At 37.9% G+C, this 24,822-nt stretch overlaps 1 protein-coding gene across 4 annotated transcripts in view; it reads right to left on the reverse strand.

Moving 5' to 3' along the window:
• LOC132676570 (complement factor H-like) overlaps positions 1 to 24,822 on the reverse strand; it is a 104,657-nt gene that overhangs the window by 37,394 nt on the left and 42,441 nt on the right. For all 4 annotated transcript variants that reach the window (XM_078441384.2, XM_078441383.2, XM_078441385.2 and 1 more), the window contains exons 8-9: positions 9,060 to 9,254; positions 8,228 to 8,404 (exon numbers count right to left, since the gene is read on the reverse strand). In XM_078441384.2, coding sequence (XP_078297510.1) covers positions 8,228 to 8,404; positions 9,060 to 9,254 — 372 coding nt within the window. The remainder of the gene's footprint in view (positions 1 to 8,227; positions 8,405 to 9,059; positions 9,255 to 24,822) is intronic.

A 24,822-nucleotide genomic window follows, 5' to 3' on the forward strand; every position in this document is an offset into this window, starting at 1 on the left:
GTCAGGGAGGGGCAGAAGGAGAGAGAGAATCTTAAGCAGGCTCCACACTCAAGTGCAGAGCCCAATATAGAGCTCAAGCCCGTGACCCTGGGATTATGATCTGACCCCAAATCAGGAGTTGGATGCTCACCCAACTGAGCCACCCAAGTGACCTCTTCTTTTTAGTTTTTGGATGTATAAAGTTAGGTTGTATATTTGAGATCATTTCTTTTTCTTACTGTAGGCATTTATCACTATAAAGACCTCTCATAGAACTGCCTTTGTATGTGAGGTATTTATTTCTCTCTTGCTGCTTTCAAAATTATTTTTCTTTGGTTTTAGCCAGTTTTATTGTAATGTGTCTTAGAGATGATTTCCTTGGGTTGAATCTGTTTGGGGGAATTAATGAGCTTCTTGATTTTGATAGTCCGTATCTCTTCCCAGATTGATAAATTCACAGCCATTATTTCCTTAAGTAAACTTCCTGTCCCTTTCTCTCTCTTCTCCTTTTGGGACTCACATAATGCCTACAATGTCTCCTCTGATAGTCTCCCATAATTCATATAGGCTTTCTCTGGAATTCCTTCTCCTTTTTTCTCCTCTGACTACAAGACTTCAAATGACCTCTCTTCTACTTCATAGATTCTTCCTTCTGATTGATAAGATCTGCTGTTGATACTTTTTGTTGTATTTTTCCTTTCATTCATTATATTCTTCAGTTATAGAATTTCTGTGCGGTTCTTTTTATAATTTCTACCTCATTTTCCTGATTTCTTTGGATTTTCTTTCTGTGTCTTCTTATAGCTCACTGAGCTTCCTTAAAGCTACCGTTTTCAATTCTTTATCAGGAAAATCATAAATCTTCATTATTTAGGGTAAGCTACTGGAAAAGTGTTGTGTTTCTTTGGTGATGTCATATTTCCTTGATTTTTCATGTTTCTTAAAGTCTTGCATTGTTGCCTTTGCCTTTGAAGAAGGTCTCGCTTCCTCTGGTCTTTCCTGACGTTGGCAGAGAAATACTTTCTGTCATACTTGTTAGGGATCCTGAGGCTTTTTGAAGATGTTTTTAATGGATACATTTTCCCAGTATGTCTTACTACGATTTAAGAGGGAATTTTTGGGTGGTATGCCTTTCTTCAATCCTGCAGAGTTAGTCAGGGTCCTGACAGCTTTGTGTTTGATTTCCTGGAGGTAATGCTGAATGGTCAAGTACATTCTTTTTACTCTATCTGTGGAGTCAGTTCGAATTTCTAAGTATGTTCACTAGCCATTTGAAAACTCCTGCACACACTACCTTTGGGGAATATACAAAAGGAGCTGGCCAGTGGATAGCAGGTATGCAGAATGTTGGGGGATGCCACCAGGTGAGCAAGATCTGAACCCAAGTCATCCCAGTGGCTAGTGGGTAGGCTACTGAATGTAGTCTGCAAAGTGGTTAGTAGGGTCTTTGTCCCTTGAGGAATTCTGAGCCCTGACTGTTGTGGTCCAAACTTTTCTCGTTCCCTTCACTCATGAAGATCACTTCAGTATTCTGGATGTAGTTAGAAAGAAATGGACCTTTGGGTCAGTGACCCATGCAGTTGAAGAAGCCAGATGATCACTCACACACTTTCTCCCTGTGGAGAAATTGCAGGCTGAATGGGTCTCTCTTGGCACTGAACTGTACCCCTTTCAGGGAGGAGTGACTCAGATAAGAAAAAAAATGTTCCATTCATCCTCTTCAGTGCACCCACTCTTGGATCTTTTTGCTGTCAAAGTGTGCAAAAACTTCTGCTAGATTCCCAGACTCTCACAAAAATGCTCTTTCTGTGGGTGATTGTCAAAACTGTGATCTTGGCCAGGAAGAACTGAAACTTGTGTTCTGACATCTAGCTGGTGTCACTCTATTTTTTTCTAGATTGACTTCATGTATGTATGTATTTTGTGTTTTTATTTTTGTCGACATACAGTGTTATATTATTTTCAGGTGTATAATATAGTGATTCAACAATTCCATACCTCACCCAGTGCTCATAATGACATCACTATTTCACCTGTTCCCTGTGCCACCTTTCTCCCCTCTGGTAACTATCACTTTGTTCTCTATAGTTGAGTCTTTTTGTTTGTTTGTTTTGGTTTTGGTTTTTGTTTGTTTGTTTGTTTGTTTGTTTGTTTTTGGTTTATCTCACTCTCACATATTTCCCAATTTGTCATTTGTCTTAAATCCCACATATGACTGAAATCATATGGTATTTGTCTTTCATTGACTGACTCATTTTACTTGGCATTATACTGTCCAGCTCCATACATATTGTTGCAAATGGCAAGATTTCATTCTTTTTCATGGCTGAATAATAGTCTCTCTCTCTCTGTATGTATACACACACACACACACACACACACGCACACGCACACACACACCACTCATCTTTATTCATTCATCAATCAATAGATACTTGGCTACTTCCATATCTTGGTTATTGGAAAGAAAGCTGATATAAACATAGGTGTGCATATATCCCTTTGAATTAGTGTTTTTTTGTATTCTTTGGGTAAATACCCAGAAGTATGATTGCTGGATCATACAGCAAGTCTATTTTTCTTTCTGAGGAACTTCCATACTGTTTTCCAGAGTGGCTGCACCAGTTTGCATTCCCAACAGTGCAAGAGGGTACCCCTTGCTCCACATCCTCACCAACATCTGTTGTTTCTTGTGTTGTTGATTTTAGCCATTCTGTCAAGGGTGAGGTGATATCTTATTGTTGTTTTGATTGCATTTCCCTGATGATAAGTGATGATGAGTATCTCTTCATGTGCCTGTTGTCCTTTGTATGTCTTTGGAGAAATGTCTGTTCATGTCTCCCATTCATTTTTTTAGTTGGATTATTTGGTTTTTGGTGTCGAGTTTTATAAGTTCTTTACATATTTTGGACACTACTCTTTACCAGACATGCCATCTGTAAATAACATCTCCCATTCCACAGGTTGCCTTTCAGTTTTATTGACTGTTTCCTTTGCTGTGCAGAAGTTTTTTTACTTTAATGTAGTTCTAATAATTTTTTATTTCATTTTTATTTATTTATTCTTGCTTTTATTTTCCTTGCCTCAGGGGATCTGTCTAGAAAGTTTGTGGCTGATTTCAGAGAAGTTACTGCTTCTGCTCTCTCTCTTCCAGGACTTTTATAGTTTCAGGTCTCACATTTAGGTCTTTAATCCACTTTGAATTTATTTTTGTGTATGGTGCAACAAAGTGGTTCAGTTTCATTTTGTGCATGTTGCTGTGTAGTTTTCCCAGTACCATTTGTTGAACACATTGTCTTTTTCCCACTGGATATTCGTTCCTGCTTTGTTGAAGATTAATTCAGTATATAATTATGGGTTTATTTCTGGGTTTTCTATTCAGTTCCATTTGTCCAAGTGTCTATTTTTGTGCCAGTACCTTACTGTCTTGATCACTATAGCTTTGTAATATAACTTGAAGTCTGGAATTGTGATGCTTCCAGCTTTGCTCTTCTCTTTCAAGACTGATATGACTATTCAGGTTCTTTTGTAGTTCCATACAAACTTTAGGATTGTTTGTTCTAGGTCTGTAAAAAATGTTGGTATTTTGATGGGGATTGCATTGAATGTGTAGATTGCTTTGGGTTGTGTAGACATTTTAACAATATTTGCTCTTCTAGTCCATGGACATGGGATGTCTTTCCATTAATTGTGTCATCTTCCATTTCTTTTTCATCAGAGTTTTATAGTTTCAGAGTACAGATCTTTCACCTCTCTGATTAGGTTTATTCTTAGGTATTTTATTATTTTTAGTGCAATAGTAAATGGGTTGTTTTCTTAATTTCTCTTTCTGCTGTTTCATTATTAATATATAGAAAGGGATCAAATTTCTATACATTGATTTTGTATCCTACAGCTTTTCTGAATTCATTCTAGTTCTAGCAGGTTTCAGTGGAATCTTTTGGGTTTTCTATATAGAATATTATGTCATCTGTAAATAGTAAAAGGTTTACCTCTTCCTTACTGATTTGGATGCCTTTTATTTCTTTTTGTTGTCTGATTGCAGTGGCTCGAACTTCCAGTACTATCTTGAATAAAAATGGTAGAGTAGACATCCTTGTCTTGTTCCTTAGGGGAAAAGCTGTTTTTCCCCTTTAAGGATGATGTTAGTTGTGTGTTTTTCATGTATGGCCTTTTTTTATGTTGAGGTATGTCCCCTCAAAACTTACTTTGTTGAGAGCTTTTATTATGAATTGATGTTATATTTTGCCAAATGCTTTTCTGGCATCTGTTGAAATGATCATATGGTTCTTATCCTTTTTTTTTATTGATGTGGTTTGAATGATGTGATATATCACATTGATTGGTTTGTTAATATTGAACCATCCTTGGAGTCCAGGAATAAATCACCGTGCGTAAGACTGATGTGGTGAATAATTTTTTAATGTTTTGTTAGATTTGGTTTGCTAGTATTTGTTATGGATTTTTGCATCTATATTCATCTACAGTTCCCTTTTCTTGTTTCTTTATCTGGTTTTGGTATCAGGGTAGTGCTGCCTCATAGAATGAATTTGGAGTTTTCCTTCTTTTTCTATTTTTTTGGAATAGTTTAAGAAGATCACTTCTCGGACTTCTGGCTAAGATCAAGTGTGGAGTAGTTTGAGAAGAATACGTATTAACTCTTCTTTAAATGTTTGGTAGAATTCACTTGTGAACTCATCTGGTCTTGGACTTTTGTTTGTTGGGAGGTGTTTGATTACTGATTCCTTTTTTTTTTTCTGTTAATTGGTCTGTTCATTTTTTTATTTGTTCCCGTTTCAGTTTTGGTAGGTTTATGTTTATAGGAATTTATCCATTTCTTCCAGATTACCGACTTTTTGGCATACAGTTTTCCATGATATTCTCGTATAATTGTTTGAATTTCTGTGGTGTTGGTTGTTATTTCTCCTCTCTTGTGATTTACTTATTTGGGTCCTTTATCTTTTCTTCTTGATAGTATGGCTAGCAGTTTATCACTTATTAATTTTTTCAAAGAACCAGTTCCTGGTTTCTTTGATCTGCTCTATTGTTTTTCTAGTTTCTATGACATTTCTTTCTTTGATTTAAAAATTTTTAAAGTTAATTCATTTTTGAGAGAGAGACAGAGTGTAAGCAGGGGAGGGGCAGAGAGAGAGGGAGACACAGAATCCAAAGCAGGGTCCATGCTCTGAGGTGTCAGCACAGAGCCTGACATGGAGCTTGAACTCACAAACCGTGAGATCATGACCTGACTTGCAGTCAGATGCTTAACCGACTGAGCCACCCAGGCACCCCCATTTATTTCTGTTCTAATCCTTATTATTTCTTTCCTTCTTTTTTTTTTTTTTCCTTAGGTTTTGTTTGTGGTTGCTTTTCTAGCTTCTTCAGGTGTCAAGTGAAATTGTTTATTTGATTCTTTTCTTGCTTCTTGAAGCAGACCTGTATTGCTACAAACTTCCCTCTTAGAACCAGTTTGGCTGCATCCCAAAGGTTTTTAATTGTGGTGTTTTCACTTTCACTTGTTTCCATGTGGTTTTTTGAATTTTCTTTTATTTTCTGGTTGACCCATTCATTGTTTATTAGCATGTTACTTTACTTTCATATATTTATGCTCTTTTCAGACTTTTTCTTGTGGTTGACTTCTAGTTACATAGTAGTGTGTTCAGAAAAGATGCATGGTATCACTTTGACCTTTTTGAATTTGTTGGGGCTTGTTTTATGTCCTAATATGTGTCCCATTCTGGAGAATGTTCCACATACACTTGAAAAGATTGTGTATTCTGCTGTTTTAGGATGCAGTGTTCTCAAAATATCTGTTAAATCCATCTGTTCCAGTGTGTCATTCAGAGCTGTTGTTTCCTTGTTGATTATCTGTTTAAATGATCTTGTCCATTTATGTAACTGAAGTGTGAAAATCCGCTACTATCACTTATGAATGTTTAGTTCTTTTCTATTTGTTATTAACTTTTATGTATAGGGGAGCTTACATGTTGGGTGCATAAACATTTACAATCGTTATATCTTTTTGTTGGATTGTCCCCTTTATTATTTCAGCTTCTGCTGAAAAATGCCCTAGGAGCCTTATGGGTTTTCCCTTGTATGGGATTTTTTTTTTTTTTTTTTTTTTTGTCTTGCTGCTTTAAAATTTTTTTTCTATACCCCTATGTTTTGCCAATCTAATTACAATATATATGTTTCTGTGGGTTAGCTTTTGTTTATTTTCTTGGGGGTTCCCTGTGCCTCCTGGATATGGATATCTGTTTCCTCCCCCACCAGATTAGGGAAGTTTTCTGCTATTAATTCATCAAATAAATTTTCTGTCCCTTTTTTTTCTTTCTTTTTCTTCTGGGACTCCTCTACAATGAATGTTGTTATGTTTGATGGAGTCATGGAGTTCCATAAATCTATTCTCTTTTTGCATAATTCTTTTCTCTCTTTTGTTCAGCTTGATAACTTTCCGTTGCTTTGTCTTCTAGGCCATTATGTTGTTCCTCTCCTTCTTCCAGCCTGCTGTTCATGCCACCAAGTGTGTTTCTGATTTTGTTTATTGAGCCCTTTATCTCTGCTGTGTTATTCCTTATCTCTGTATTAAGGGTTTCACCCATGTCTTGGATTTTTTTTCTTAAGTCCAGTATCTTTAGATTTGTTACATTAAATTCTCTATTAGGTATTTTACTAATATCTGTTTCACTTAGATCCATGGCTGTGGCATTGCACTGTTCTTGCATTTGGGACAATTTCTTCTGTTTTCTCATTTTGTCTAAGTTTCTTGGCTTACTTTTCTGTGTTAAAAAAGTCAGCTACTTCTCCTGTTCCTGAGGGTAATGGCCTTATGAAAAAGAGGTTCTCTCATGCCCTGAGGTGTTGTGACCCCGTTTCCCCAGGGCCTGGCACTTCAGGGAGTGTCTCCAATATATGCTATGTGCACACTGTTGTTGTGTCCTGACTGCTTTATCTTTCCGGTCACTCATCTGCAGAGGCTCTCTTTGCCTGTTGTGGGCAGTGTTTGGTTCCTTGCCTGAATGTGGTAAGTTTTAACTTGGTGTATTCTGGTCTGCTTGTGAAATGAGACTTCTCAACATTGCTGCTGGAATCCAGCCCCACCTCCCTGCCCCCTGCCAGAAACAAATAAACAAAACAAACAAACAAACAAACAAACAAACAAACAAAAAACCTCCCAAGTTGGGAGATGTAGTTTGGGCTGGGATTTGATCTGGTCTTTTGTGGCTGGGGGCTGCCTGCTCTGGGACTGAGGCAAGTGTGACCGGGAAAGGTGGTTCCACCAGAGCATAGGGACATAGGGCTTGGTGTAAGCAAGTAAGATAGCAAGTGTGAGCCCTGAGCTGGTTCCCACAGTTGACCCTGTGTTAATGTTGAAGGGTGGGAGAGGGAAATGGCACCTGCCAGTTCCTTTGTTTCCAGAGGGGTCTCTGTAAATGCTCCCTTTCTGCAACATGCTCCAGGATGAGCAAATAACCTCCCCACTGTGTGCTCCAAGTGCTCATCAGATTGCTGTTTCCATGCTGTATGTCCACAGGCTCTTTGCTTGCCTTATCTCCAAGAGCAGTCCCAATGCCCTTTGATCTCTTCCAGACCCAAGCACACTGACCTTTCAAACCCCAGGCTTTAAGCCTCACTGGTTGCAGGAACTCACAAAATTTGTCCCCTCTCCCTTTCCAAGCTAATTTCTATGGGGATTTGTTTTTCCTGTGTGTTCCTCTGTGTGTCAGTCTGCCTTTCACCCTCTCTGTGACCACTACTCCCTTACCACCTCAGTGGCCACAGTCCATTTCTTCTCAGTTTGGGAGAGAAACCTGAATCTCTGTACATCTTACTTCTTCAATGTGGCCTATTCTGTATCTTTAATTGTGGAATCTGTTCTGCCAGTCTTCAGGTCAATCTCGGGGGTATTTAGGATGATTTGATAGTTATCCTTATGGGATGAGGCAAGCCTAGGATCCCCCTCTCTGTCACATCTTCCTCCTTCCATTGCTGGTGTCACCCTATTAATACAGGTTACTTCTTTGTAGTTCCATTACTGTTTTCTTGACTAATGCCTATTATTAGACATTTATTTTGCTATATATATGTACCAAAAATGTGTATATCCACTCACACATTCTTGGAAAAAATAAAACTAAGTAGATTCATTGGTGGAAATAAGAAAGTTGATATAAATATTTTGTCACAGTTAATATAGATGAGGGTTAGAAAACCATAAATATACTGAGATCTGAGACCATTTACTTACTGAGAAGAATGCACTCGGGAGGAGGGAACCAGCCACCCTCTGTACAGGTCATCACAGTCTGCTCATTTTGAAGACTGTAGCCAGCATGGCAGTTAACTCTTACAGATTCACCTTGTACGTATTTTACTTCTTGTTTTGGGTTATCTCCATTTTTCAAATGATTGAAAATACATTGTCCTAAAAATCATAAAAATAATAAACAAAAAATTTTTAAACCCATAAATTCAGTGAAAATAGCAAATTAAAAATTATTTGTAGGGGCGCCTGGGTGGCTCAGTCAGTTGAGCGGCCGACTTCAGTTCAGGTCACAATCTCGCGGTCCGTGAGTTCCAGCCCCGTGTCGGGCTCTGGGCTGACGGCTCAGAGCCTGGAGCCTGCTTCCGATTCTGTGTCTCCCTCTCTCTCTGCCCCTCCCCCGTTCATGCTCTGTCTCTCTCTGTCTCAAAAATAAATAAACGTTAAAAAAAAAAAAATTAAAAAAAAAATTATTTGTACAACATTTAAACTGTAATGCATAAGTATCCAAAAATAAAGCTAATACCAAATGTTGAAAAACAAAAAAATCAATAGTCAATACTATTTACTTTCAGTATTTATAATTAAGGTATGGGTAAATGATATAGGTATTTTCAAAAAACCTCTAACTTTATCTCTAATAAGATTTTAGGAAGAGCTCCTTATAAAAGGAAAACCTCATGTTGGTATTTTTGCTCATAAAATTCATCCCTTGGCCTTCTTTTTGTCATAGTAGTCTTAATTGTACTCACTTACATGTCTGCTCCCTCCAGGATGTGAACTATTTATACATATACAATTATAACGGTTGACTTACTGCGGCATGGTACTGCTGGTGACCATCCTTCTTTTGTGCAATGAATATATTCCCAGGGCTCTTGTGAAGCAGTCACAAAATTGGTCTTACAGGAATACCAGTATTTTTTTCCTACACGTACTGGAAAGTCTCGTCTATAGATAATTTCATAGTATAGACTACCATGTTTTATTTGTGGAAAATCACAACGATTCCCTTGGAAGAAAAACAAAACAAACAAAACCATTATAAATAATGTTTTGCCTTAATAAAAAATCAAACCGAAAATGAATTGTTTCATGGGTGAATTCTATCCTCTTATTAGCATTATTTCATTAATCGCATCAGGTTTTCTAGGACAAGAAAAGTTATAAATTTCAGATTTTTTCCACATTTTTGAAGCTTTCAATATTGAGATCAAGTGTTCATTTAGTCTTATTCCTTTTAAGTTATCTTCTAGTATTTTTCTCCACTGCTTTTTGACGAGTTAGATTCTTTTCCCTTTATCCTTGGATGAATTTCATCATGATACATAAATATGAGTGTCATTTAACAATCATTCTACCTTGGGCAAACTTCAGTGTTTGGATTTGCAGGAATTAAGTTTTAAAGAACTTAAATACATTGCTGTAAAATTGTAAAGGAGAGATTTGAACCCTGGTGGTCTGATTTCAGAACAACTTTGGTTATCCACCTATTAGGTGTTTCAAAGTGTATCAATTAGGGGTTAAGATGGTGGAGAAGTAGAGGGACAAAGATTTCCCTCGTCCCTCAAACAGCTGTATTGAGGTCAGAACACCTGGAACACCCAGGAAATCTATCTGCAGAGTGACAGAAAAATCTGCACAGGTGGAGGGAGACAGCTTGACGGGACAGAGGTGTGTCTATGCGAATTGGGGGAGATAAAACATTATGGGCCCGGAGGGAAGGGTTCCCCCTCTGTGGAGAGACAAAAAGGAGAGAGAGAAACTGTGGATTGTGGTATGTTAGGACAAGAGGAAAACCTCTCCAGACCACGGACTAGAAATGAGAAATCTAGGGAGATTGCTAGCGTACTTTGCAAACAGCCTTAGGAGCTGAAGACTGCAGTTTTCAAAAGTGTGTGCCATCCTGTGGAAGAAATCTGCTTCCACGTGCATGCACTTGTGGGGAGGGGAGCCAGCCCCAGTGTAGTATCCCATCTCAGGGGCACAGTGGGGAGAATAGTCCCCTCCCTTGAGTACTGTGGAAGAGTGTATATCGCCTCCCCAAGGTTAAAAGACCCTGCATGTGCCTGCCATATGGGCAGGGTGGGGCAGCACTATCCTAGAACTGGTGCTGGGTCCTTTAAGACACCAGGTTTTGAATCCCAGCCTAGCACCTAAGAGGCATGGGGGAACTGTGGGACAGGGCAAGCCACCTGCCTGAGCTACGTTGTGAGGGCTGCCTAAACAGCATGGTTTAAGACACCCAGTCTGGGGAGGAGAGATTTGGGTGTTGCCATTTTTCTCCCCATCACCAGCATGGTGCGGCTTCAGGGAACAGAATAGTGGCCCCCTGTGGAGGCCGACCCGCTTACACAAAATCTCACCCCTCAGTGGATGGCAACTACTTATCTAATGGCATAGACAACTATCCTGTGGTATTATATATTACTGTGTTGCCATTTTCTTTTCTTTTTTTTTCCTTCTCTACTCTTTTCTATATTTTTCTTTCTACCTCTTCATTTTTTACTCTGGAATCAGGCTTAAACTTTCTGATTTGATTTTTGGTCAATATATATACATATATAACACATGTTTTATACATATAAAAATATATTTATGTTACATATTAATAAATTAATAATAAATAATAATAAATTAACAATATAATAATAAATAATAAATTAATAAATACAAATTATATATATTATAAAAATATATATATTATATATATGTATTTTTTCTTTTTTTGCTTTCTCTGTTTCTGTGTCTGTTTAATCAGGCATTTTTATTCTATTTTTTTTACACCTTTTCTATATCTCCATCTTTATTTTCCTTTTGCTCTCACTGGATTAACCCTTATAGTTTCTCTGATTTGTCTAACAATGGTGTAAACATTCTACCAGTATGACTAAGGAGAAGCTTTGTAGAAGACAGACGAGTGGGGTAGAGCGGCCAAAGACGCAACAATTGAGTGCACGCAACACACTCTAAAAACACTTCCTGAAACGCCAGGCCCTGGGCCAGTGTATGACCCCTTTTTAATATAGTAATTCTCGTTGGTGCAGGACAGATAACAAACCATTAAAACACATAAGAGACACAAACCTGGCAAAAGTGATGAAACAGAATTCTCCTGAAAAGAAATTCCAGGAAGACAGCCAGAGAATTGCTCAAACCAGATGTAAACAATACATCTGAACAAGAATTTAGAATACCAGTCATACAACTAATAGCTGGGCTTGAAAAAAGCATAGACAACAGCAGAGAATCTATTGCTGCAGGGATTAAAGACCTAAGAAATAGACACAATGATTTAAGAAATGCTACAAATGAGATATGGAAAGGAAATTACTAGACCACAAAGGGCAACAAGAGACCTAAGTGATTCAATGAAACGAAATAATATCTATATCATAGGAGTTCTAGAAGAAGAAATGAGAGAAAAAGGGCAGAAATTTTATTTGAACAAATCACAGCTGAGAACTTCCCTAATCTGGACAAGGAAACAGGCATCCAGGTCCAAGAGGCACAGAGAACTCCCTTCAAAATCAACAAAAACAGGTCAACACCAAGACATATCATAGTGAAACTGGCAAAATACAAAGACGAAAAGAGAATTCTGAACACCTCTAGGGACAAATGGGCCTTAACCTAAAAGGGTAGACACATAAGAGTAATAGACACACACACACTACCAAAACTCAAAAGGGAAGAAATAGAAACTTTGAACAAACCATAAGCAGAGAAGATATTGACTCAGTAATCAAAAATCGCCCAACAAATAAGAGTCCTAGGGCAGATGGCTTCCCAGGAGAAGTCTACCAGACACTTAAATACCTATTCTTCTCAAGCTGTTCCAAAAAATAAAATGAAAGAAAAGTTTTCAGGATCATTATACGAAGCCAGCATTACTTTGATTTCCAAAACTGACAAGAACCCACTAAAAAGGAGAATTACAGGCCAATATCTGATGAACATGGTACTGATCATGGTACTGAACATGGTACTGATGAACACGGGTACAAAAATTCTCAACAAGACACTAGCAAACCAAATTTAACAGTATATTAAAAGAATCATTCAACATGATCAAGTGGGATTCATCCTAGGCTGCAGGGCTGGTTCAATTTTTGCAATTCAATCAACTTGATATATTACCTTAAAAGAAGAAGGATAAGAACCATATGATCCCGTCAATAGATGCAGAAAAAGCATTTTCTTAATAAAAACCTTCAAGGAAGCTGGGATAGAAGGAACATACCCTAACGTCATAAAAGCCATACATGAAATGCCCACAGTAAATATCATCCTCCATGGGGAAAAACAGAGAGCTTTCCCCCGGAGATCAAGAATACGCCAGGGATGTCCACTCTCACCACTGTTGTTTAACATAGTGTTGGAATCGCTAGCCTCAGCAATCAGACAACAAAATGAAATAAAAGGGATTCAAATTGGCAGAGAAGTGAAACGTTCACTCTTCGTGGATGACATGATAGTCTACAAGCAAAACCCACAAGACCCCACCAAAAAAAATGCTAGAGCTGATACGTGAATTCAGCACAATCACAGGATACAAAATTAATGTACAGAAATTGGTTGCATTCTATATACCAATAATGAAGCAAGAGAAAGAGATATCAAGGAATTGAACCCATTCACAAACGCAACAAGAATGATAAAATACCTAGGAATAAACCTAACCAAAGAGGTAAAAGATCTGTACACTGAAAAAAAAAAAAAAAAAAACCAGAAAGCTTATGAAAGAAATTGAAGAAGACACATTGAAATGGAAAAACGTTCCATGCTCAGGAATCAGAAGAACAAATATTGTTAAAATTTGATACTACCCAAAGCAATCTACACATTCTAGCAATTTCAATCAAAATAGCACCAGCACTCTCCAGAGAGCTAGAACAAACAATCCTAAAATTTGTATGGAACCACAAAAGATCCTGAATAGCCAAAGAAATGTTGAAAAAGAAAACTAAAGCTGGAGGCATCACAATCCCGGACTTTAGCTTGTATTACAAAGCTGTCATCATCAAGACAATATGATGTTGGCACAAAAACAGACACATAGACTAATGGCACAGAATAGAGAACCGAGAAATGGACCCACACATATATGGCTAATTAATCTTCAAAAAAGCAGGGAAGAGTATCCAATGGAAAGAAGACAGTCTCTTTAGGAAAACGAATTGGGAAAAGTGGATAGCAACAGGCAGAGGTATGAAACTGGACCACTTTCTTAAACCATACACAAAAATAAACTAAAAATGGATGAAAATCCTAAATGTGAGATAGGAAACCATCAAAATCCTGCAAGAGAAAACAAGCAGGAGCCTTTTTTACTTTGGCCGCAGCAACTTCTTACTTGACATGTCTCAAAAGGCAAGGAAATAAAAGCAAAAATGAACTATTGGGACCTCATCAAGATAAAAACCTTCTGCACAGCAAGGGAAACAATCAATAAAACTAAAAGGCAACCAATGGAAAGGGGGAAGGTATTTCCAAATGGCATACCAGATAAAGTGTTAGTATCAAAAACCTATAAAGAACTTACCAAACTGAACATCTGAAACACAAAAAAAGGGCAGAAAAAATGAATACTTTTCCAAAGAAGATATCCAAATGGCAAATAAACACATGAAAAGATGTCCAACATTGCTCATCATCCGGGGAATACAAATCAAAACCACATTGAGATACCACCTCCCACCAGAGTGTCTAAAATTAACAACTCAGGAAACAACAGATGTTGGCAAGGATGTGGAGAAAAGGTAACCCTCTTGCACTATTGGTGGGAATGCAAACTGGTGAAGCTGCTCTGGAAACAGTGTGGAGGTTCCTCAAAAAATTAAAAATAGAATTACCTTACGACCCAGCAATAGCACTACTAGGAATTTATCCAAAGGAAACAGGAGGGCTGTTTTGAAGGGGCACAAGCACCCCAATGTTTATAGCAGCACTATCAACAATAGCCAAATTATGGCAAGAGGCCAAATGTCCATCAACTGCTTCTTTATCCAAAGAAGATGTGGTATATTTATATATATTGAAATACTATTTGGGGATGAAAAAGAATGAAATCTTGCCACTTCCAACAATGTGGATGGAAGTGGAAGGTATTATGCTAAGTGCAATAACTCAGTCAGAGAAAGACAAATATTATATGATTTCACTCATATGTGGAATTTGAGAAACTTTTCAGGTGACCATAGGGGAACCGAAGGAAAAAAAATACAAACAGAAAGGGAGGCAAATTCTAAGAGGCTCTTAAATAGAACAAACTGAGCGTTGATGGCGGTGGGGGGCTGGGAAGATGGGGAAAATGGGTGATGGGCATTGAGGAGGGCACTTGTCAGGATGAAAATGTAAGTGATGAATCAAGGGAATCTACTCCTGAAGCCAAGACTACTCTGTATGTTAGCTGACTTGCCAATAATTAAAAAAAAAAAAAAAAAAAGGATATTAATTAAAGCAAACACTCCACTGAGATTTTTTTTCAAAAGTTATACAAAGGGGGTAAAATTAAAGTAGGTATTATTATTATGACAGGCTTGAATCTCTTTGCTGTTTTCTTTCATCTGGGTACACTTAAATATGTTTTATGCTTTTAGAAGGTCATCTCCGAAGCAAATATAGTATTTCATATATGGTCTGAGCAGCACTGGAATGGGCAAAATTTAGAACAGCCTCATTCTACCTTGGATTTCTATCAATACAGGGTGTGGTCTCATTAACAGTAGTGGTGGTTCTGGCATAGTTTTGACTCAAACTGATCTCACAATTGATTAAAATATTCACCAACTTTTAAAACTCTTTCTAATCTGTCTGTACTTGTACATCTGATTCCTTTGACCTAAACCCAGGATCACTACTAAATGTCACGTTATTAGATTCAGCCTAGCACAGAGAATCCTTTTTGAATGATGAATCTGTGCTAATGCAGATTCACTGTCATGACCCCCTGAACAATTCCACTTGTGAATTTGTACTGTGTTTCCCCTAAATCATTAAACTATCTGATAACACAAAGGAGTAATGAAATAGGCTTGAGAACAAAGTCCTGAATCTGATACTCGGGTAAGTTTACTTAACGAAATTTCAAACACTCTCATAAACCATCTAACTGGTCCATTTCCCCATCTTGTCCACAAGAACTTCATAAGGCCCCTTCTGGAATAAACTTGGTGAGATCCAGATCCAGGTGGGCTGATCTACCATTTCCATAACCCACCATAAACACGATTAAATATTTTCCTTATGGAAGTGGTTCAAGATGGAGAGGTAGGAGATCCTGAACACACCTCTTCCCTTGGACACACTGAATCTACAGTTATATACAGAATAATTTTGTCTGAAAAAAAAAAGAAACCCTCTAAAAACTAGCTGAGTGATTCCTACACACTGGGCAAATGAGAAAAAGCTCACATCAAAGTGGATAGAAGAAACAGATACAATCTGACCCTAAACCTCATCCCCAGCATGATGACCCACAATTGGGAGGGAATTCAAAACCCCAAGCTTCTCCCTGAGGAGTGAAGTGTCTGAGCCTTACATCTGGCACCCCGATTTTAATATCTACACCTGACAGACAAGCCCCCAAAGCATCTAGCTTTGAAAGCCAACAGGGCTTGTGTCCACAAGGACCCACAAGCTACAGCTAAGTGAGAAACAGCTCTTAAAGGGTCCACAGTCATGGACTCACCCACCCCAGGGTCCAGGATAGAGGAAGCCACCTGAAAAGTGCCCAGACTTTCTGTGAAAGAGACTTATTTGCCTACCTTAAGGCTCCGCTCTGAGGGGTAAGCATTTAATTTAAAACACATCTAGGGGCTTACTAAAACTCTCCTCAAAGATAGACTCCAGCAGGCACCATCTTTATACTCTCCCTTGCCTCTTTTCAGCTCACTGGTATCTCTAGGAAACGAGCTTATGTTCTCCTCAGACACCCTCTGAGTTTTACAGCTGCCACCCAGGAGATACCGCTAAATCATATGGCTATGGTGGCTAGTGGGTCCTACAGGACTGTAACAAATAAAGAAAGACTGATTAACAGGCCACCACTCTCAGGGCACAGGAGAGCACCACAGACTGAAACACCTATCTTTTTCTGTTAAAGTCCTATGAGATTAATCTTTTTTGCTGAGGCCTAAGGGGCAGACTTCTAATTAAACAGACAACTGAGGGCCAACCATAATCCTCTATAGGGAACTTGGAGGATAGGCACTATCTTCAGGTCCTCCTTCTGCTGTACTGCAGGGCACTGATAACTCTTAGAGGGAAATCTGGACAAAGATCTGGTGCCCCAGTTTCTACCTCTGTTGCATTGGATTATGTGGCAGCCACCCAGGGGTCATTCCTTGATCTGATGGCCGGGGGGGGGGGGGGGGGGGTTTGTATTCACGGGCCCCATGCGATTGTAAGAAATGCAGAGACAGTTCAGGGCTAGTAACCACACCAAAGGCACACTATAGGTACAGACTGAACTATAATCTCAATATTTCTATGAAATGCCTGTTGGCCTTTCCTGTAGTTTTGGCTTGAGGAGCAGACTTCTGGTTTGGCACACATCTAGGGTCCTACTTAGGTGTTCTCTGGGGACAGAAGCCACTGGAGGCCATCTTTGTGATATTCCTCTGCTTCCCTCTAGGTCAAAGGTATCTCTAGGAATGGAGCTTATACTTTTCTATGGCACCCTGGCTTCTGTGTCAGCCAGCCAGGGTTTACCTCTAGACTGCCTGGCTCTGGTGACCAGCTATGCTTATGATTGTGGGTCCCACAGGACTGTCACAAATGGAGAAAGTTCTCAACCAGATACCACCCAGTGCACAGAAGAGAGGTAGGAGACTAAAGAATATATGTTTTATGTGAAAGAGGCCTATTAGCCTATCTTCATAGGTGAGGCCTGAGAAACAGGCTTTTCACTCAACAGACAACTAAGGGCCAACTGTAATCCTCTCCAGAGACCTCCAGAGACCACAGTTATGTTTTTGCTGCATTCCAGAGTGTTGGTATCTCCTAGAAGGGTGCTTATACACACATCTGGTGCCCAGTTTTTGCATCTGGTGCCCTGGGCTTTGTGATAGATGTCCAGGTGTTGCCCCTTGATCTCCTGCCTCAGTGGCCTCCAGGGCTTGTGTTCATGAATTCAAAGAGATGATGGCAGATAAAAGAAACAGTTCTGAACTGGCTATCACTCCATTGCTCAGTTCAGAAGGAGCGGACATCTCCCAGTCTTCCCTTGAAAGGGGTATATGTGCATACTTTAACCTTTGCTGCCTGAGGGCCTGGCTTCCAATCAGCCTGAATCTAGGTGCTGACTGAGACCCTTCCTTCTGGGACACTGTCAGGTCTTGACAAACTCTCAACTACTGGGAGACACTAAAAATAATACTGGCTAATTATACAATCACAAGACTTGAGAGACATCCATGAACTAGGCTAGGGTTGAACAATAATGATTATCTCCTAAGTGACCCCATTCCTTCAAGACTAGCAGAGGTGGCTATTTTTTCTAATGCACAGAAGCCAACCACAGAGAATCAAGGAAAATTAAGAAAAAGAGGAATACGTTAAAACTGAAAGAACAAGATAAAACCACAGAAAAAAAGCCTTTAACTGCATGAAAATAAGTGATTTACCTTAAAATAAGTGATAAAGAGTTAAAAATAATGGTTATAAAGATCCTCACTAAGCTTAGGAGAAGAATGGGTAAGCATAGGGAGTATTTCAACAAAGAGAAAATATAAGAAAGTACCAAGTAGAAGTCACAGAGCTGAAGAATACAATAATCGTACTGAAAAATACAATAAAGTGTTTCAACAGCAGCCTAGAGGAAGTAAAATAAGGATCAGTAACTTAAAGGCAGGCTGGGAGAACTCACTCAATCAAACCAGCACAAAGAAAGAAGAATAAAAATGTATAAAGACTTTACACTGATGGACACTGATGGGACAACCTCAGCAGACCAACATTTACACTATAGGAGTTCCAGAAGAAGAAAGGGGCAGGAAACTTCTTTTGAAAAAATAGTGACTGAAAATTTCCCTATCCTGGGAAAGAAAATAGACATATAGATACAGGAAGCCTATAGAGTTGCAAAAATGATGAACTCAAAGAAACCCACACCAATGCACGTTATAGTTAAAATGTCAAAAGTTAGGGGCGCCTGGGTGGCTCAGTCGGTTAAGCGTCCGACTTCGGCTCAGGTCATGATCTCACGGTCAGTGAGTTCGAGCCCCACGTCGGGCTCTGTGCCGACAGCTCAGAGCCTGGAGCCCGTTTCAGATTCTGTGTCTCCCTCTCTCTCTGCCCCTCCCCTGTTCATGCTCTGTGTCTCTCTCTGTCTCAAAAATAAATAAACGTTAAAAAAAAAAATTTAAAAAAAATGTCAAAAGTTAAAGACAGAGAAAGAATCTGAAAAGCAGCAAGAGGAAAACAACTTGGTACACAGAGAGAAAAAGTTTTCCAGACAAGCAAAAGCTAAAGAAGTTAATCACCATGAGACCAGCATTATGAGAACTGTTAACAGGAATTCTTTAAGTTGAGGTAAAAGGGTGCTAATTAGTAACAGGAAAACATATAAATCTCATTTGTAAAGGTAAATATATAGTAAAATTCAAAATAATCTAATGTAAAGGTGGTGGGTTAGTCAATTATAAAGTTAGTAGGAAGGTTAAAAAGGCAAAAGAAGTAAAAATAAGTATAACTAAAATAATTCATTAAAAAATACACAAAACATGTAAATTGTGACATCAAAAATAAAAACATGGGAGGAGTGAAAAGGTAGAGCATTAGAACACAATGAAAGTTAGGTTCTTTTCAAGTTAAAGTAGACTGTTATAAATACAAATTGTTTTATGGAAGCCTTGTGGTAATCACAAAGCAAAAACTTTTGGTAGATGCACAAAAATTAAAGAGAAAGAAATCTAGGCATACTACTGCAGAAAATAAATCACAAAGAAATACAGCAAGAGAAGAAGAAAGGACAAAAGGAATTACAAAAAATGGGAAAACAACTAACAAAATGGCAATAAGTACACTCCTATCAATAATTACTTTAAACGTAAATGTACTAAATACTCCAATCAAAAGATATAGCATGGCTGAATAGATTAAAAAAAAAAAAAAGGACCCATCTATATGCTGCCTACAAGAGACTCAGTTCAGAAATAAGGACACATAGACTTAAAGTGAGGGGATAGAAAAAGATATTCCATGCAAATGAAAACAAAACAGTGGCTCAGTCAGTTAAGCACCCGACCTTCAATTTTACTGCAGGTCATGATGCACAGCTGTGAGATCAAGTTGCATGTCAGGATCCACTCTGGGCATGGAGCCTGCTTACAATTCTCTCTCTCTCTCTCTCTCTCTCTCTCTCTCTCTCTCTCTCTCTCCTGCTTGTGCTCTCTCTCCCTCGCTCAAAAAAAACAAAAACAAAAACAAAAAACAATAAAACACAAAAGCTAGTGTACCTATATTTATATAGGACAAATAGACGTTTTAACACAAAGACTGTAATAAAAGACAAAGATGGGCATTACATAAAGGGGTTCATCCCATAAGAGAATATAATACCTGTAAATTTTAAGCAGCCAACATAAGAGCACCTAAAATGTAGAGCAAATATTAACAGAAATAAAGGGAAAATAGACAGTAATAAATAATTAATACTCCCACTTTCATCAATGGATAGATCATCGAGGAAAAAATCAATAAGGAGACATTGACATTGTGATGTTAGACCATATGTACTTACCAGACATATGCAGAATATCCATATAAAACTAACAGAACACACCGTCTTATCAAGCATACATGGAACCTTCTTTATGACAGACATACGTTATACCACAAAACAAGTCTTAACACTAAGAAGACTGAAATCATATCAAATAGCTCTTCTGAGAACAATGGTATGAAACTAATAAATCAATTTCAGGAATAAAACTGGGAAATCCACAAATACGTGGAGATTAAACAACATGCTACTGAATGGGTCAAATTTAAAAAAAAAGTAAAAGAGGATCAAAACTACCAAGAGACAAATGAAAATGGAAATACAACATATCAAAACTTATGAAATGCAGCAAAAGCAGTTATCATAGTACATGCTTACATCAAGAAGAAACCTCAAATGAACCAATTTTACATCTCAAGGAGCTAGAAAATGAAGAACAAACAAAACCGAAAGTTAATAGAAGGCAGGAAATGACAAAGATCAGAGTGGAAATGAACGAAATAAAGGCTTAAAAAATAGAAAATATCAATAGAAATACCAATAAGATGAATAACACTAAAGGCAGAATTTTGAAAAGATAAACAAAATTGACAAGCCATTAATTAGACTCACCAAGAAAAAAGAGAAAACTCAGATATGCGCGTGTATGTGTGTGTGTATACAAACACACACACACACACACACACACACACACACACACACACACACACACCTACCTATATATTATCAGAAATGAAAGAGGAGATGTACAATTGATACCAGAGAAATATAAAGGCCATAAGAGACTACTATGAACAATTATACAACAATAAATTGGACAACATAGAAGAGATGGATAAATTCATAAAAACATACGGCCTACCAAGACTAACTCATGAAGAAATAGAAAATCTGAAAGACTAATTACTAGTCAGGAGATTAAATCAGTAGCCTAAAACCTCACAAAAACTAAAGTCTAAGACCAGATGCCTTCACTGGTTATTTCTATCAAACATTTAAAGAAGGATTGATCCCAATACTTTTCTAACTCTTCCAAAATATAGAAGAGGAGGGATTACTTCCAAACTTGTTTTATGAGGCCAGCATTATCCTGATATCAAAACCTGAGAAAAACACCATGAGAAAAGAAAATTACAGCCCAATACCTAAAAGACTTAGGTGCAAAAATCTTCAACAAAATATTAGCAAACTGAATTCAATAATACATTAAAAGGATGATACACTTTAATCAAGTAGGGGACTCATTCTAGGGATGCAAGGATGGTTCAACACCCACAAATCAGCGTGATAAACCACATTAATAAAAGGAGGGAATAAAAAAATCACATGATCATCTCAATAGATGTACAAAAAGCATTTGATAAAATTCTACATTTTTTACGATCAAACTCTCAACATAGTGGATGTAGAGTGAACATATTGCATTGTGATAAAGCTATATATGACCACTCCACACAAACTTTATACTTAATAATGAAGATCAGGACCAAGATTAGAATGCCCACTCTCACCACTTCTATTCAACAACTTAGTACTGGAAGTCCTAACTAGAGTACTTAGGCAGAAAAAGAAAGAAAAGGCATCCATTCAAGAAAGGAAGAAATAAATCTGTCACTATTTTCAGATGACATGATATTATATACATAAAACCCTAAAAACTCCACCCAAACTCCTGTGAATTAATAAATGAATTCAGTAAAAATGCAGGATACAAAATCAATGTACAAACATCTGGTATGTTTCTACACACTAATAATAAACTATCAAAAAAGGAAATTAAGAAAACAATCCCATTTACAATAGCATCAAAACAAAGAAAATATCCAGGAATAAATCTATCCAAGAAGGTGAAAGATCTGTATCCTGAAAACTCTAGACAACGATGAAGTAAATCAAAGACACAAATAAATGACAGATAGTCCATATTCATGAATTGGAAGAGTTAATATTGTTAGAATGTTCATACCACCCAAAGCTATCTATAGAGATTCAGTGCAATTCCTATCAAAATTCTAAAGGCATTTTTCACAGAAATAGAAGAAGCAATCCTAAAATGTGTTTGTAATCACAAAAGAATCCAAATAGTCAAAGAAATCCTGAGAAAGAAGAACAAAGCTAGAGGCATCATGCTTCAAGGTTTCAAACTATATTACAAAATTAGAGTAATCAAAACAGTACAGTATTAGCATCCGACACATAGCTCAACAGAACAGAGAGCCTAGAAATAAACTCATACATTTAAGGCCAGATAGTTTATGACAAAGAAGCCAAGAATATGCTGTGAGGAGAGGACAGTCTCTTCAATAAGTGGTGTTGTGGAAACTGGACAGCCACATACAAAAGAATGAATCTGGAACACTATCTACAACATACACGAAAACTAACACAAAATGGACGAAAGACCTGAAAACACAAAACTCCTGGAAGAAAACATAGGGGATAAGTTCCTTGACATTGATCTTGGCAATTATTTTGTAGAATTCACACCAAAAGCAAGGCAATCCAGGCAAAACTAAACAAGTGGGACTGCATTAACCAACTACTTCTGCACAATAAAGGAAACCATCCACAAACTGATGACTAGCCTAATGAGTAGGAGGAAATATTTGCAAATCATATGTCTGATAAGGGGAAACATCCAAAATATATTTTAAAAACTCATATAATTCATTAACAACAATAACTAAAGGCCCAATCTGAATAACACATGGGCAGACGATCTGGACAGACATTGCTTCTAGAGAAGAAACACAGATGACCAAAAGGCACATGAAAGATGCTCAACTTAACTTATCATCAGAGAAATGAAAATCAAAACCACAATAGGATATTACTTGATACTTGTTTACATGGCTTCATCAAAAAGAAAAAAAAATGTTAGTGAGGATATGGAGAAAAGGGAGCATTTCTGCCCTGTTAATGGGAATGTAGATTGGTGCAGCCACTATGAAAACGGCATGGAGGTTTCTCAAATAATTAACAGAACTACCATATGATCCAACAATTCCACTTCTGGGTATTTATCTGAAGGAAAGGAAAACACTAACTGAAAAGGACATATGTGCCCCATATTCACTGCAGCATTATTACAATAGTCAAAATGTGGAAGCAATCTAAGTGTCCATTACTGGATGAGTGCATAAGAAACTAGGATTATTATTCAGCCAATAAAAGAAGGAAATGTTGCCATTTGTGATGACATGGATGGACTTGGAGGGCACCATGCTAAGTGAAATAAATCAGACAGAGAAAGACAAAGACTACATGAGCTATATTTGGAATCTAAAAATACCAAACTCTTAGATAAAGAGAACAGAGTGGGGGTTGCTAGAGGCAGGGCCTGAAGGGCAGGAGAAATGGGTCAAGGGAGGTCGAAAGGTACAAACTACCAGTAATAAAATAATAAAATGATGGGGATGTAAGGTACAGACAGCATGGTGACTACAGTTATTAATACTGCATTGTATATTTGACAGTTGCTAAGAGAGTAGATCTTAAAGGTGCTTCCACAAGAAAAAACATGTTAACGATGTGGTGATAGATTTAACTACAATTGTGTTTGAAGTCATTCCACAATATATAAAAGTATCAAATCATGTTGCACATTTGCAACTAATATAATGTTATATGTCGATTATATCTCAATCATTCAATCATTCAGTATTTTTATTATAATTGTTTTACACATTAAGGTCTGTTTCATGTTGATGATAGGGTCTTTTGATTTGAAAATTCATTTTGGAGTTATCCCTAGAATTAATATGGAGGCCACTGACCTACTTTTTGTATCATAATGTATTCATATATTATCCAGCGTAAGTGCAGTACACCTGTACAACCAAATGTGGTATGGAAAGGAAAGGAATAGAACTATAGAGACAAAAAATACCTGGAAAAGAGTAGAGGAAACATTCCCCAGGAAAAAAGACAGTACTCTGTTGAATTGAATGGAATTTTGTTACATGGATGGTTTTGGAAAATTCTGCAGTGTCTTTTTCTCCCTTCAAAAAGAGGAGCCTAATTCTCCTCCCTTTGAGTATGCAGGACTTAGAGACCCACTTCTGAAGTCTAGATATGGCTAAAGTGACAGTGTGTGACTAGTTTGTAAATGGTATGGAAGCTTCTGCCGCTCTCTCTATCGGATCATGAGCTCTGGAGAAAGTTAGCTGCCATTTGTGAAGCCTATGGAGATTCCCATGTGGTAAGTTACTGAAGCTTCCTGCCAAAAGCCTTATGAGTCAACCGTCTTGGAGGCAGATCCTCCGGCCCTACCAAGCCATCAGGTGACTGCAGCCTAGGTCAACATCCTGACTGCAACACAAGAAGTGCCTGGCTCAGAACTAGCTAGCTAAGCCACTACCAAATTCCTGACCCACAGAAACTCTGAAAAGATAAAGGTGTGTTGTTTGACGCCAATATGCTTTGGGGGAAATCTGTTACACAGAAATAAAGAACTAATATATTAGGTGTTCAATGACACTAGCCTTACCAAATGTTTTATTTATTTATTATTTATTTGATTATGACAGCTTTATTCATAATTGGTAAAACGTAGAAACAACCAAGATGTCCACCAGTACACGAATCTAATGAAGAAACCGTGATATATCCAGGCAATGGAGTATCATTTAGAGCCAGAAGAAATGACCTCTCATATCATGAAAAGACTTGGAGGAATCACAAAAGCTATTTCTCAGCATTAAAAAAAAAAAAAATCTGGGGGCGCCTGGGTGGCTCAGCCAGTTAAGCAACTAATTTCGGCTCAGGTCACGATCTCGTGGTTTGTGAGTTCGAGCCCCACATTGGGATCTGTGCCGACAGCTCAGAGCCTGGTGCCTGCTTCGGAGTCTGT

The sequence above is a fragment of the Panthera onca genome, chromosome F1, assembly GCF_046562875.1.
Source record: "Panthera onca isolate mPanOnc1 chromosome F1, mPanOnc1 haplotype 2, whole genome shotgun sequence".
Taxonomy (NCBI): Eukaryota; Metazoa; Chordata; class Mammalia; order Carnivora; family Felidae; genus Panthera; species Panthera onca.